The 16530-nt window shown below is 46.6% G+C and overlaps 1 protein-coding gene across 2 annotated transcripts; it reads left to right on the forward strand.

The window, feature by feature from the left end:
• Positions 1–486: 486 nt before the first annotated feature.
• On the forward strand, positions 487–16495 carry LOC120450178 (extensin). Of its 2 annotated transcripts, XM_039633038.2 has the most exons (4): positions 487–675; positions 1239–1406; positions 14902–15216; positions 15281–16495. In XM_039633038.2, the coding sequence occupies exons 2-4, from the start codon at positions 1346–1348 to the stop codon at positions 16054–16056; spliced, it is 1152 nt and encodes a 383-aa protein (XP_039488972.1). In that variant the 5' UTR covers positions 487–675; positions 1239–1345; the 3' UTR covers positions 16057–16495. The 2 variants fall into 2 exon arrangements, with proteins under 2 accessions (XP_039488972.1, XP_039488971.1); XM_039633037.2 differs by lacking the exons at positions 487–675; positions 1239–1406 and adding an exon at positions 8785–10294.
• The last annotated feature ends 35 nt before the right edge of the window (positions 16496–16530 follow it).

Here is a 16530-nt window from a genome sequence, read left to right on the forward strand (position 1 = left end):
TACCTAGTAGTAGACCTCGGCATATTTAAAGTGGTTTTAACTTTACCGTGTCCAAAATAAATGCTTTGACTCACATTACCTTTTTACTTTTAGCACATGTATCTAGTAACTCTTACCTTTGCACAATTTAAGTAGTTTTAATTTTTGCCTTTGTACAAAATAAATGCTTTGATATACATTACATTTTTACTTCCCGCACTATCTCTTTTTCAATTAATCATACATTTGAACTTTATTTTATTATTATTTTGAATCGATTGTATTTTTAAAATATCTCTATTTTTGTTTATTTTGAATTTCCATGAATATACAATATATAAGTTTTAGGTACATTACCTTGTGTGAACGTGTACCATAGGTTTCTCACAATGGTTCGAGTTAACGCTAAAGTTATCATTGGGTTGATGTCACCGCTGCACAGTGCTGGTGTTGGTAAGGCTGAACAAGTATCGATGTGAATATGGCCTGATGACTTTGACTTATCGATGTTACATCGACGTATCTACCAGCTCTAACTCAAACTGAACTATTATTGCAATTATACCAAAAACCAGCGAACCCCCGCTTTTCCCAGCGCAAATCGTGAGAAGTCGGTGAAAATTAGCGAGGAGAAATCGCCGTACAGCTGAGGAGCAGGATTCCAGCGAGGACTTGAAGGCGTACACCTGGCGAAAGGTAAAGTGGCTCCACTGTTGTGGCCTGATATTTGCGTATATTATGTGGAAACTAGACGTCGGATGCTGGCTGACTGGCTGACTGGCTGGCTGTCTGACTGGCTAGCAACAATATGGCTTTGGCTGCTGTACTCGCTGTGCTTTGGTCATTGCCGAAATATTCAACGGAACAGCCCCCGAACTCTTGGTCTTGGTGGCTCCGAAAAAACCAGTCCCAAGTGCATCGTGGCCCCCGCCCCCATGCCCGACCCCTCATCTGCATCACCACTTCCCCAGCTTTCCGATCAGATGGCAACTGTTTGGCAGCAGGATTTCGCCTTCGTCTTACTTGTTTCAAGTCAGCCAGTCAGTCTTTGTTCGCTTTGGTTTGGTTTTGGTTTTGGTTTTGGTTTTGTTCCATTTACATATATGCCAATGCCAGGCTCGGGCGATATATCCAGTTTTTCACTCGGATATCTCGGTGTATATATGTATGCACATGCACGCGAGTGATGTGTGTGCCTTTGCGAGTCTGTGTGTGCGTGTGTGTGCGGTTGCTCATGGTCAATTTCTTTGCATTTTCAGTGTGAAACTCATGCGGTGCAGATCGAGTCGGTGCAGGAGCAGCGAAACCAAGTCCAAGTCCAAGTCCAAATCCACGTCCAATCCCACGTAGAAGCGTAGAGATCATCATGGAAACGGCGCTGGATGTACTCTCTAGAGCGGCGACCATGGTGCAAAACAATCCCAGCGGTAAGTACGCCAAACTAAACCAATCCGACCCAGACTTCCAGACTTCCACACCAAAAACACCAACTGGAGCCATTAACCAATTCCGTTTAAAAAGAGTCGACAATTTTTATGATTTCAACTTGGCCAACAACATGCCATGATGTACTCAACCCAACGGGGCAGTGGGGGTGGGGGTTACACACAGCTCTTTTATGGCTTTCACCTTTGAGCCAAGAAGACTCGGAAAGTATTTCAACAATGTGTCAGACACCGAAAGAAATATCCCAATGTTATGAACAACTAACATCTAAAAGATTCAAGGGAATGTAAAGCACTGATTTAAGCTGGTAGAAACTCTTTACAAATTAAAAGCGATTTCAGAATGGATTTAATGTGAGTGTGAATGAACTTTGGAAACTTTAAACTGATATAAATAGATTTTAGGCTTGACACTTTATTGCTTAACAATAAACATGAGCTCATGACAATATTCTTCACTATCAAAGTCTAATCATAGATAGAAACAATGTGTAATAATTGATTTTGAATTGTTTTTGCCAGAGAATTCGAGCCTAGTTAATAAAATCTAATCTGCTTATTATTCAAATACATAGAATGATGAATTTTTTGTAGTTACCTCCCTACAAATGCTGTTCAAATTCAAGTGGGCTATGCACAAATTCAAATGTGAACCCAAATTTAGCTCGCAAAGAATACGTGCCCTACCATTTCCTCTTTTTATCACATGCTGCCATATACAAACTGCCCGCTAAATGCAATTGCATTTGACCTTTGAATTAAGATTTGCTTTTGAGCGTTAATTCCTCACGGTGTATCCAGGCGCAGGCCTTCTGCGTGCTCCAGTCATGATTCACGATTGCAACAGTGCCCCCTTTCCGGCTGACATCTTCTTCTTTGTAACCGCGATCCCCCACTCAGACAGTGTCTTCCGAAATTCTACCCACCCGGCGACATCGATGAGCGCGACAATGGAGGCAGGCGGATTCCTGGCCGCGAACACTGTGCGAACGCATAAACACTCGACGTATCCGAGAAATGTTTTATTTTCGTACAAAAAAACGACAACAAAACATTCCAACAAAATGAGTTTGCGGCGCATTCCGATTCCGATTTTCATAAATGTGTCAAATGCCGCATTTTCGATGGCCGAGCGGCGAGCGGCGAGGCAGTCGAGCGGTTCGCATGGCATATGCGAAGTATCGTCGGCCACCGGACCCGGGGACCCCTTATCAATAATAGCCACCCAGCCGACCAGCCAAACAGTCAGCCCATCGTTTTCGTAGTGCCACTGCGGCTGACGAGCACGAATTGTCGAGTGGATGTGGTAGGGGCATTTGTTCGTTCGTTGGTTCGTAGTGCATATTTCTGTACTGGCGACATATCTTTTATATATTTGCAATTTGCATTCTCTGCCCACCATGCGACACACCATGCGACAAACAAGCAACTCGAGCGACCGCGTGACATGCCAAAGAAATGGCCGGCAGAGAGTGCCATATAGTTAGTGTATGGCATTCAGTGCGCTGGATCGCAAATATGTGTATAATTGTTAAACAAAAAGGCAATTTGATTAGGCATGCTCTCCGGGTAATTGCACAATTTATAGGGGTGGGCGGTGGCGACGGCGATAAGCTGCACAGCCCTCCGTTTGGGCTGTGATTTCGCCCCCCATTTACACATTTGCCCATTTGCCCATTTGCTCATTTGCCACTGATAACATGCAAATCATGCCTGCACAGCCATGGAATGCCGATAATAGCCGCCCCAATTTATGTTTATGTTTGCCTCCATTTCAGTTTCAGTTTCATTTTGCTGTTTCTGTTTCGGTTTTTGTTTATTTACCCATTGGGGAACGGCTTTATCAGCCATAATTCTGAATATTTGACAAATTCCGCAGCCGATATATATGCGTACAGCTGTCAACACAGCGAGCTGAATTTATGAGATAGCCCCCGATACAGAAAGAGAAATGGTTTCGATGTTCGAATAAATATTTGAAGACGCCGCCACGCGATTCGTTGGCGATATGTGTGCGATTTGTGAGCGATTTGTAAGCGATTTGTGCGCGATTTTTGACCATGAGCAATTGGCAAACAATTGAGCTCTTAATGCAGCGGCCTTAAAATCAAAATCAGGCATTTAGACCTTTTTTCGTCTCTTATGATTTAGCGAAGATGAGCGATTTGATTGATCGGCAGCAGCCAAAATGCAAAATGTCGTTAACCTGCGCATGATTAATGGAAATTTGTCATAATCGAACGAGGCACTCGGATTCTGGATCTTCATAAATCAACGGCGACGTAGAAAAGCGGGTCGATCGAGCCGTTAATTAAGGGGCCCTTCCATTGTTTGCCGAGGAGCTAACTCTATGGCCAGGCCATAATTAATAAACAAATAGTTACACAAATTGTGGCCTGCCATCCAGTCAGCTTGCTAGCCAGCCTGGGCACAAAAGAAAAATTGTGGCAATTTCGAGCGCGGCTGGCCGGGCACAGCTGGAGATGGACACCAACCGTTGGCGATGTGAGCATGGTGCTGGGGACGGCTTGGCTTGGCTCATCAGGTAATTTACATGGCCTTTCAATTCTCCGTTTTAGCCAGTGCCAGTGCCAGTGGTAGTGCTAGTGCTAGTGGCAGTGCCAACTCTGTGGGCCAACACTCTCTTCCTTTTACTGGCAATGGCCAAACGGTGCGCATAATTGCCGCAAATCTCGACCATAGGAAAATCCAGCAGGCAAACCAGTTTGGGTTTGTTATTGCCATGGGATGGGATTGGATTGGCTCCGTTTGGTTTGGTTTGGCTTGGTTCGCTGATGGGCTTCGGGATGGGGATTGGGCTGGAGCTGGTAGATTTGGATGGGGTTGGGGATGGGGACACAGATTGGGACTAGAGCATTACCTTTCTTTTTACTGCTGCTGCTGCTGCTTGTGATGTTGCTTATGCTTTTGCTTTTGCTGCTACTGCCGAGTCGCGAGCGACTGCTATTTATTTATTTAAACATAACATTTGCCTATTTGCCATAAATTTTCACTCTGCGCGACTTTTGCCAGCCACTCTGCACAGGAAGAGGTGGCAGATGCAGCGGCAGAATCAACTTGTTGCGCACAATATCGAAATGAAAGTTGTCTCGCAAACACAGCAGACTATTCTGCCCATCTATCTTTCTATCTATATATATATATATATATGTATATATGTATATATAATTATATATATAGGTATATATCGGAAACTAGATTCATAGATCGGTGTTCGATTTGAAATTCGGCTAAAATGTATTGGGATTTTTCTCACGCTTGATTTACCACCGGATGATATTTTATAATGACAACTATATTTATGTTATTGTTAGTTGTGTCTATTTGCCATCGTCGCCCGTTGTTCTTGTTGTTGTGCCGCATTGTTTTTGTTGCTGTTCTGGGCAATCGAAAACCAGTTTCTCTTCAAATCGCGCGCACGCTCGAGTTTTATTTAAATTTTGAACTGGTTTGCCGCTGATTTGTGTTGTCTCCGCTGCGTATATATTATGTACCCACTAGATATATACATATATTAGATTGTTAGATTTCACAAACTGGGGCTGCGGTTGAGATATAAACATAATTTGTCTCGTTGCTTCGCTATCGACAAGTTCTGGAAATTGCCGGCCACCTCAGTCACATCAGCCACCCCACCTCATCCCATTCCCTCCCATTTCATCTCTGTGTGTCATCATCTATGCGCAGAGCAGATCTGCCATCAAGAAGTCAGATCTCGGTGACTTCCGCACTACACTGACCCAAATTGACAGGCAAGGGATCTCATGTTTCTGTGCCGATTTCCAAACAACACAAATTTCAATTAGCAAAGCATTTTCCGGAGTTTTATTTCGGTTCTCCCAGTTTCGAATCAATGGGGCAATATTAAATTGCTGCTTAGCTGGTCATTCAGCCGCCGTCGCAGAAGTGGAAAAAAGCTTAGGAAATTTGGCTCTGAGTAACCTGTCTTTGGGCGGAGTGGGTACATAAGTAATGTCCCAGATGAGAGATGTTATTCTAGACAAGTTTCAGTAACTTTTTTTGCTTAGCTCTGGGAGTTGATGTATTTGGTGTACTTTGCCCTTTATGTTATAAATTAAACCATTAAAATCATTAGTTTTCACTTACCAAGCTGGCCTTTATTATTTAATGTTTAAAACGCATTTCTAAGAAATATTTATATATATTATTTTTTTGTCTTAATTAGAGGCGGAACATCAACTAAATTAGTTGGGGGCTTTCCACTCGGCTTCTGTAAGCTTGCCCGCATAATTTGAGTAGCTGCCACCCTTTACTTGCCCCCAAGTCAAGTTTACCCACTTTGCTCATCCAGTTTTTGCTGCTCCTTACATTACTTTGCTGCTCTGGTCTACGATGTTTGGATTTCGGTAATTTGTTGCCATTGTTTTGGGCCAACCAGCCAGTCAGTCAGGCAGTCGCAGTGGAGTGGAGTGGAGTCTTCTGCCCCAAAGTCTGTTTGGATCTCCCCCACTTTGTTGTCATTGTTTTATTTTTTTTCTTTTTGTTTGCAGTGCTTTAGTTTTTCGTTTTTTTTCGTTTTTGCCATGATTGCCATTCGATTGACCTCGTTGCGCATGCGTGCGCATGTTTCACGCTACACTACAAATTTTCGCGCACAACAAACGCCTCGGATGATGAGTAAGCGACAAAGCCAAAGACAAAGCCAAAGACAAAACCAAAAGCAAAGCCTAAGCCAAAGTCGAAGTCGAAGTCGAAGCCTAGGAGCACTCAATCCATTACTCAGCCAGTCAATGGTATTAGCTGGATTTCTGTACGTTACATTTAGCGCTTTTTCGATTTTTCGTCGGTGGTTTAACAGCTGAAAATTGCACATTTTGTGACTTGGATTAGCAAACGAGCGACGGTCGATGGTGAAAGATGGAGAAAAGGCAACCCATAAGCGGAGAAACATCGATGGATGGATAGATCGATCGATTGGTTGGCGGATGGAGGTTGGTGTATAGTGGATGGCGCGAGATCAACAGCTGAGCTTGTGCAAGTCGGTTTGGGGCAGGCCAACTGGGGCCATATGATCAGCAGCCATGTGCAAGAGTCGCCTCCTCCTGTCCAGCTCAGCTCAGCTCCAATCCAAGTCGATCCCCTCCACTCTACTCCACTCTACTCCACTTTGCTCTGCTTCATTCGCCGCGTCGATGTTGCCGCTTTTGCTGCTGCTGCTGGCGTTGCAGTAGCAATGTTCATGGGGCAACAACAGTAGTGGTTGTACTACAAATCGGGCGTAAAATTTCATGGGCCTGCTATTGAATTAGAAACGAGTTTCTGTCGCTATTGGTTTCTGCTTTCTGCCGCGCTGCTGCTGTTGCTATTGCTTCTGTGCCGTTTTCTTGCCGCCAAGTTGCAGTTGCAGTTGCAGCAATGGTAACTGCTGTTGCTGCTGCTGTTTGGACGGACTGAGAGACTGCGAGACGGACGAGCCGTGGCCTGAACTAAGCCAAACGGAGTCGAGCCAAGCCCCAAAGCAGCCGCAAGCATGTAGTACTCGTACCGTCGACCTATTGTATGCCACCAATAACAAACGCAAACAGCGCGGCGAACATCTTGGCTATGTGATGAGCTTTGTCCTGCGGCTATTTGCATTGATTTCCCAAAAGAAACTGCAACTGCAACTGCAGTTCTCAGTGGCGCAAATTTGGCGTAATTTAAGTTGATTGATTGTGGGTCATTGTCATGTTTTAGTACCTTTCTTCTCAGAAATGGGCAAATTAAAATGTTGCAGACTTACACAAAGGTCTGCTATAGGTTTATAATAGTTTTTTAGTCGTTTATATATTTTATAAATTATTCATTGCATTCTTATTATGTAAGCATTCAGTTAAACATTCTTAACTAAAAGTAATACGTGCTTTGGGTGCCCGAAATCGGTTGCTTCGCAATTCAAACTATTTCCTTCGGATTCCTAAATGTATGTGGCTCTAAACCAAATCATTGTAAAATATTGTTGTTATCAGGACTGTTTGTTTTCGTTTTCCGCCGAAATTTTTGTTTGTTTATCATTCTTTACTTGTTTTTTTAAAGAATAAACGGAAGTGATTATCCCTAAAGTTAAAAAAAAATATAAAATTATATTATAATGCGGTTATCTAAATTGTAAATTCTGAATCCTAATTTTGACATAGTTAAAGAATATTTTCAGTGGTCTTTTAAAGGTGTTTCTTTCAAAGGTACTTGGTGAAATTTCGCTTCCAATATTTCCGTTTTATCAATAAGAGTTTGTTTGTTTTGAAAAGTATATATCCCCCACGGCATTTCATTCATGCTTTTGTTTTAAGAAGGGAGCTATGATCCGTTTTTGAAAATAAAAAAATGCAATTTGGGTTATTAGTAATGATTCTAGGTATTCTATTGTCGGTGTGGCTCGGGCAAACCCTCATTTTCCTGGTCGGTTGTCATTTTCGCAAGCCATACACACACACATACGCGGCAATCGGTGGAACGTAGGTAGTTTTGCACGCAGATACAAACGTTGCTGGATTTACGCTGGTTTGCGGCAAAACTCTGGGTAAACATTATAATGAGCCCAATGCAGTGACCGGGCCCAAAACAAAAAACAAAAGAGCGCTGCAGACAACATGAAAGAACGGCAAAACGCCAGAACGCCCACACCATGTGCTGCATGTGCTGAATGTGCTGCATGTGGACCCGACCCGACCCGACTGGCCCTACCCAAAATCGCAGACCAACGCCATCACAGCTCCAGAGCATACAGCATACAGCTCCAAAGTATACAGCATACAGCAAGAGTTCGCGCGGACTGTGGCCAATTCCCAATTGCTGCCATTTCGTTACCCTTTTGCCCAATTTGCCAAGCATCAATGGGGCAACCCCGACACTGGACCCCTTTCTTTGCCTGTCTTTCAGTTGTACTTTTTCAATTACCAAATCACCGAAAGCAAGCAGAGATCCCAAATCCGTTGAGAACTCCAGCGAACTTCGCGGTGCTCCAGCGACAGAGAGAGGGCCAACCCAGTCCAACTCAGTCCAGTACACAGGCCAGGCCAACCAGAGTCGAAACGGAAATTGGTAAGAGGAGAAATAAACGAAAAAACAACAAGGGACAACAACTGGCGCAAGTGCAAATGGCTCTAAAAGAAAAGAAATGAAACAAAAAGCCCCCAACTCTACAGATCCCATTCCTTTCCTTCCCCACCGATTTCTTCAGCGATCCAGAGACCCGTGGAGACTTTTGCAGCCCAGCGAAAGACGAAGGCTGGCGAAGAAACCGAAGACGGAAGACTCGGCTTCGGCTTTGGAGCTTCGAAAGCCCCCCCATAATAATAATAATACAGCAAGCCCCAGTCGCAATCTTCAAGTCGCCGTTCGCTGTTCGACGATCAGTTTGAGTTTGGCCGTGGAAGCCGCCAGTTCGGTGTCGCGTTGCTCAGTTGTTCAGTTGCTCAGTTGTTTAGGTGTTCAGTTGCACGGTTCCTCAGTTGCTCAGTTACTCAGTTACTCAGTTGCTCAGCTGCACAGTTGCCCAGTTCCTAATGCTATATAGCTGCTATAGCTACTGATACCTTGCTATAAGTCTCGTACTGCGATTTGTGGCGTGGAACGTGCGTCCAGATCGGTTCGTGTGTGCCGCCCCGTTCATTTCATTTAAGTTCAGTTTAGTTCAGTTCGTCGGTCTCTGAAAGCGAAAACTGGCGCTCAAGTTCAGTCAGCGATTTGTCGATTTCTATGCAAATCATTACTCGGAAAAGAAACACATATAACCCAGAGACGACAGAGCCGCCATAACAACAATAACAACAAAAGACGGCAAAGACGGCAAAAGCCAGAAAAAAGAGCGTGCTATTTTTATTTTGCTAAATGTCGACTCGAGGCTCACGTCGCCGGAGCAGAGCCAAAGTCTCCGTTTCAACTGGCGAGAGACTGTAACCCGAGTCGCGGTTCGCGCAAAAAAAAAAAAAAATAAGAAATATAAAAAAAAAAGCCAACAGACAAACAGAAACAGATTGTATCTGTATCTATAGTCGCGACTTGCGGCTCGTTTTGTGGCGCACATTCGTGTATCTGTATCTGCCGCCGAGCGCAAAAAGTAATCATAAACTGGAAGGGAAAGAAAAACAAATAAATAATAAAGGCAACAGAAAAGAGCGCCGCTCCCCAGCATCCGCGGAGCACTTCAACTGATACCGATTGATAGATACCCGCCCCCAACTCCGAGGCAAGGCGTTTGGATTTCTGAATCAGCTGAGTCGGCTTTTCGGCGGTGGCTGTGGGTTGAGAGTATCGATCCCCTCCAGAGATTTGGATCGAGAAGAAGGAAGTGGCTAGAGTGGCCCAACTAATTGAACATCTATCAAGAATGGCTCTCCGCTTGGATTATCGCTGCCTGCTGGATGCCTTCGAGGACTACTACTACCACAAGGAAATCCAGCGCATGGTCGCGGAAACGAGTGGAGCTACAGCAGCATCTCCCGCTTCATCCGCCTCCTCGACGGCCTCCATCTCATCCGCATCCTGCTCGAGTGGACCCTCCACTTCCTCCAACGCCTCGTCCACTGCCAGTTCGCACAGCACATTGGCCCAGGTGGCTGCTGCCCGAGCGGCCGCCGCGCTGGCGGATCAGCAAGTCCAACTGGCCAGCCAGAGGGCCATGTTCTACAATGTGCAGCATCCTCAGCAGCTGGAGCATCTGGAGCAGCTGCATGCGTTGCAGGCGGAGTCCGCCAATCAGCAGCAGCATCCGCAGGCGAGCGCCGATCCCAACGCCTCCTCCATGGCCAACAGCCTGCTCTGGCAGCCGTGGCGAGATCTCCAGCAGGCGGCCGCCATGCACCACCAGCTCTACAGGCAGCAGCAGCAGCAGTTGCAGTTGCACTCAGGTTCGTTTCTCAAGGGCGACTTCAAAGAAATGACTGACCTCTGACTGAAAAGGTTGAATCTGTCACATACTGGTGATCTTGCTTACACTTCATTGGGAAGATGGCACATGAGGCCACAAAGTTTGTTTCTATTCTTTTGAATGGGAGTTCCCCTTCTCTTTGCTTTCACGTTTCGGATTCGTAGTTTCCTTAATTTCCCTTATCAAAACACTCGATTTGTTCCGTAGTGCCTTAAAGTTCAGGGTTCTGTTCTGTAACGTTATGACGATTCCGTGTAACGATTATAAATAGCCGCACTGTCGGCACATGGTACGCTTCAAATTTGAGTAAATAAATATGAGAATTATGTGCAGCAAATGTTTATCAATAACTTGGTACTGAAATGCATTTAAACACAAAAATAATTTGGCGTGTCATATAATGCGCTTTGTTTGTACTTAAGTTTTACAAGTAGAAAGGTTAAACACATTTTCATTGTCTTACCAGTTTTGGATTACATAGCTGTATTACACTGAAAACTTTAATAGAAGCAAAATTATCAAACATCTGCAGATGTTTAATAGCAGCCTTGAATATTTAAATAAGTATACAAATCAAGCATATAAAAAGCCACAAAGTTCTTTGCATTTTACCCAAAGTTTCCTATGACAGTAAAGGGAGTTCTTGTTACCGCTTTGCTAGAAATCTCATTACTGCAAGATCTTAGCTAGGTGATGATAGCTCTCAAACCAAACAAATAAGTTGCCGAAACAGTGGGAATATTGTTTATATAAACTCTTTCAAGAGCAGAGTTTTAAAGTGTTACTAACATCTTGTAAAAAGGTGTATGTTTCCGAGCGAACATTCGAAAGCATTCCACTTCTTGAGATGACTGTCCATTGAACATAACATAATTCGTTTGGAACCATCTTGGTGGGAGGCGGGCAAAGTGCAGCGAGGAGCAGGGCAGTGAAGACCACGTCGCTGCACCTGCTGCTCACGTGGAGGCTACACTCATTCGCCTGATCGCTCGGTGCTGAAGTTCAATGGATCGGCGAACGTGCCCTTTCCTTTGGCCACTTGGTCACTTGGCCACGATAACCGCTCGCCCACTCCGCCGATGAATGGGATATCGGAAGCGATTCGCTAAGCCTTGGCTTATCAGCCAGTGGGCGGCGTGTGGCCAGGACGTGGACGTGAACGTGAACGTAAACGTGATGACGATGGGATTGGGGCTCAGACCAGACTCAGATTGGCAACGGCAGCGGCGGCAAACGCAATCGGTCACGCCGACTGCAAGAGCGTATCGATGGCGTCTACAGTCGGCTTGTGCCAACTGGAAAATTGGTAATGAAATTGGCAACACTTTTACTGCGCTCCCCCGTCGCCATCGATTGGCTTCGGGCTCCAATTGGCAAACAAGCAGACAAAACACACTCGTACTCACACTCACACTCCACTTCCAGCGCGTTAATTGGCGACATTGCACAAATCACACAAATGCTTTCAATTACATGGCGACGCCAGGCAAACACAAAAATCACAGAAAACAAAAAGTAGGAAAAAAAAAGAGCAGCCAGAGAAAGAGCAAAAAATGAGCGCCTGTTTAAACATTAAACCTCCATAAAAAACACTACTGCCTGACGATGAGGTGGAACTTTGGGGCTGTGTGGAGCTGTGGAGCTTCTGTGCTTGGCTCGACTTGGTATTGCTTTGCTTTTGTTAATTTGTTGACATATTAAAACCAGATTTGCAATCAACTCGGCCAGCGGGTAATGCGGGTACAGCGGCAAGTCTGGCCGGGATCGGGATCGGGATCGGGGGCTTGGGGATCGGATCTGTGGTTACGGGCATGACTCACGAGCCGGCGCGAGAAAAGAAATAAACGTAAAATATACAAATAATGAAAAACGCCTGCGACGGCGGCGGCGGTGGCGGTGGCGGCGACGACGATGGAAAAATAAATATGTACACAAAGCTACAAAAGCTACAACAACCAGAGCAGCAACAACTTGTTTGCATAAGCCACAAAACGCTGTTCCCATTGCTATTGCTATTGCTATTGCTATTGCTCTGGCTTTGCTGCCATTTGTAGTACAATCTTACGGAGTGTACACTGTACAGGCCATATAAGCATGCAAGTCTGCTTGAGTTTTGTCACTCTCGCGCGCCGTCTCTCTCCTTCCGCCTCTGGCCCTCTCTTTCTCGCGTTCCCCGGGGTCGGAACCAGATTTTGGGATCTCACTGGGCCGGCTTTCAAATCGCCAGCCAGCTGATATATCACCTCAGCGGTGAAGAAGTCGAGATTGGCCCACCGTCACCGGAAATTGTGAAATGTCTCGCCAGAAATAATGCTTCGATTTTGTTGTAGAATAATAATGATGTCTGATTGTTTAATGGGCAAACTTTATAGAATACTTTGACTACAATTACTATTGCTAAATGAAAAGCTTATTATTTGACTTTCCATGTAGCAATTACATTTCCACAAAACACATCAAGAAGTAATGAAGTTACTCTACTTATTCGAATTATAGGCATTGGGCAATGCTAGGATAACTGTTGATGATAAACCGATGACAAAGCCTTGTAAAGAAACATATACGTTGGTTTCTTAATTATTCAACTTTGCGGTTGTTTTTTATAGCCCATTCAAGTGGTTCTTTATTGTCTTAATTCACTTTACAAATGCCAAAACCAGGTTTCTACCTTTAAATCGTATGATTTTTGGAAGCTTATTGTAGCTAACTGTCGCAATGGATCCCACGAATGTCCCTTGCTTGTATCATCGATTTAACCTCGTTTCGAGCTCCCCTTACGAACAACTCCCCCAAATTCGGAATCAGATTGCCATTGAATCGACTTCCCCTTTATCGCCAATTAGCCGATACAGAAATGATTAAAACGCCAGAGGCAGCAGAACAAATAAACAATGCCGAGAGGATGTTGAAAATGCGGTGGCGGCGAAGGTGAGATAGGGAGCAGCAGACCACAATCCGCAAAAGAGGGGGAGCCTCAAAAAGAAAGCTTCATGTTCCATGCTCCATGCTCCATGCTCCATCGTTGTCGTTGTCGTCTTCGTTGTTGTTGTCGTTGTTGTCGTTGTTTTTGCTGTCGAACCGCCGATCCCCCAACAGACGACGACGTCCGTCGACCGGAAATGTGCAATAAAATTTGAATGTTTCTTTATTATTATCATCATCCCCATCATCATCCGCTTGAGCCCAAGCCCAGGCCCAAGTTCGCTCCCAGCCTCCGTGTTTGTTGGTTTTTAATGCCTCTTGGCCTGCAACTCCAACTCCTCTGCATCCTCCTCCTCCTCCTCCTCCGCCTCCTCGTCAGCCTCCGCGCCCAGTGCTCCACTCGGAGCAGACCAGTTTCTTGGCTCCCCTGACTGGTGCTCCTCTGCCTCTCCGGTTTGGTTGGACTCGCAGCAGCAGAAGTAATATATGGCAGCCCCGCAGTGACGTTGCCAAAAACAGGACAACGCTCCCGCCTGCTCCTTTCCCTCCTCCTGCTCCTGCTCCTCCGCCAACGCCAACCGCCTCCATCCCAGCCAGCCATTCATTCATTCATTCATGCCTGGGTTCCTGGGACTGCAGCTACTCCTCCTCCTCCTCCTCCGATGGAGCTCTCTGCGCTGCTCGAAATGTGCAGAAGTCGCCCGACTGGTTTGCCAGCCCCTTCGATATCGGCCGAGAAACTGGGTTCTGGGACCTGGCTTCCCGCTGCTGCCAGCCAGCCTTTTGCTTTATTTATAAACTTGGTTTCCTGGCAAGCTGCAGCAGCTACACTGAGCGCCTGGAGCGGATGGATCTTTCATCCCGACGGGATGCCCACGCTCAGTTTTGGCCGCTTCCCACGCCGGCAGCTCGGTCAGTCGCCCATTCGCAGGCCGGGCACGTTTCTGCGTTTCGCGCAGTGTAGGCCAGGCCCAGACTTTGATGCACACACACTCATGCACACAGAGGCGAACTCGAAAAAGAGCGTAGACCAAACGGGTTTTCGTAACCAATTTTGTTTGTGCCGCGGAGTTTCGATTGTATGCTTTCTGTTGTTATTATTTATTTGCTCGAGTGTGTGTGCCTTTTTTTATTTTTATTCATATTTTTTTTTTTGCTGATGACGGCTACGTCTTCTTGTGCATAATTTCTGTGCTGCCTTAACCTCTTCCGCCCGCCCCGCCGCTCTTGGCCGTTCCGCGACTTTGCAGCGCTTTTGGCAGAGGTTCATTCAAAAAAACGAAAGACTTAGGCAACAAACTTGCAGGAGGGAGCGCGCCAGGGGGCAGAGATGGGGTGAAGGAGAACCTTTGTAGAGTCAGCTCCGCCTCGCCTCGCCTCGACTCCATCTTTCATTACGCCCACTCATCGACCGCATAATCGCAGCCAAGACGACGGACACGTAAACCGCACCGAGCATTGGTGAATCGCTAGCCAGACAAAAACCCAAATCAACCGCAAAGCCACAGCAAATTTATGGGTTTTAATTGAAATTCGATTTTTGTTTATTATTTGGACATGGACTATTACTATTCAGAGGGCTAGCCAAAAAGATGGCCACAAACAGATAACTCGTTTCCCTGAAAACCGTTTTTGACTCTTGATGTTTTTTGTCTCTCCTTGCAGAGATGCGTGCGACGTCCAAGGTGCTGACCACCACCAAGTGGCGACGCGAGCGGCGTCAGCGGAGTGCCGGATACCAGCCGCACGAGGCAGGCAGCAGTGAGAGGGACCGGGAGCGGGAGCGGGATCGAGAGGACCGCGACATGGACAGCCCCATTGACATGTCGGTGACAACGGGAGCGCTCAAGCAGAGAGCCTCACCGCCGCCTCCCTATCGCGAACCCTTGCCTGGGACCAACTACGCGGCCAACAGCCGACCCAGCGTCATCACCCAGGCTCCACCCAAGCGAGAACCACCGGAGCAGGCCCACTCCACAGGTGAGAGCTCATCTACACATTGGTGGTCAATGATCATACTAATCCGATTTGATTTGCCTTGCAGACATGGCGATGTGCGACATTGACGAGCACTTCCGACGCTCACTGGGCGAGAACTATGCCGCCCTGATCGCCAAGAAGTCGCCGACGCCCACGCCAACACCAACGCCCTCGCCAAGTGGTACTCCCAAGCAGCAGGTTTCGCCGCTGGCCTACGGACCGCCTTCGTCAACCAGCACAGTGGCATCGCTACACTACCAGCAGCATCGCTCGCCGCTGCCCAAGCCGGGATTGGTCATTCTGGAGCCAGAATCCCAGCAGCCGGAACTGCCGCCGCCACAGGAGGAACCGCTACCCCTGTCGCTAGCACTGCATCGCACCCAAACGCCGCCATCGCCGCCACCCTCGGCTACGGGATCGGCGCCACCGCTGCCCACGGCCGTCAGCCAGGTGATGGAGACAGCGGTGGCGGCCAGGCGGATCCTGGACACACCCCACCACACGCCGCCGAGATACAACACGCCACCACCACCGCCGCCGGCTTATGGGATAGCCGGAAACACCACCGTTGTGGCGCCAACACTGACACCGACTCCAACTCCGAATCCGACGCCGTCACAGATTCCCACGCCCACGCCCAGCATGCCGGCCATTATTCGCGTGAAGGCTGAACCTGGACTGGCGGCCGCGGCTGCCTCCTCGACGCAGACGCCGCCCGCTTCGCCCACCTCGTCCACGAATATCTCGATATTCACCAAGACTGAAGCCTCGGTGGACGACCACTTTGCCAAGGCGCTGGGCGAAACCTGGAAGAAGCTGCAGGGCGGTCACAAGGAGTAGACGAGCAGGAGGAGCAAGCGAGCAACCCACCCACCCAACCGCACATAACCCGATCCCGATCCTAATCCTAATCCCCAAAACACAACCCAACGCAACCCAAAAGCAACCCCTGATCCTCAACGATCCAACTCAAGAGCTGTTTTTATTATAAATATTTCAAACTACACAATTAACGTTTAAAGATCTCATGCTGATGTGAACGGAAATTCTTCAACTGCGAGTGTATTACAAGTTTCTGATATAATGATTTTATTGAATATTGATAACGGTTAGCGCGCGGATATCTATGATATAATATACATATGCATATATATATGGATACATGTGTATGACAAAGTGTATACGTACAAGTGACAAAATTTTGTATTCTTAACGCTTAGTTGGTAGAGACTAATCCTTAATAATATACCTATTAAACATAAGTGAACAATCCTAAAAACTCTGTCTTTTTATTCAAAGAAAATGGGAGATAAA

The sequence above is a fragment of the Drosophila santomea genome, chromosome 3L (genome assembly GCF_016746245.2).
Source record: "Drosophila santomea strain STO CAGO 1482 chromosome 3L, Prin_Dsan_1.1, whole genome shotgun sequence".
Classification (NCBI taxonomy): Eukaryota; Metazoa; Arthropoda; class Insecta; order Diptera; family Drosophilidae; genus Drosophila; species Drosophila santomea.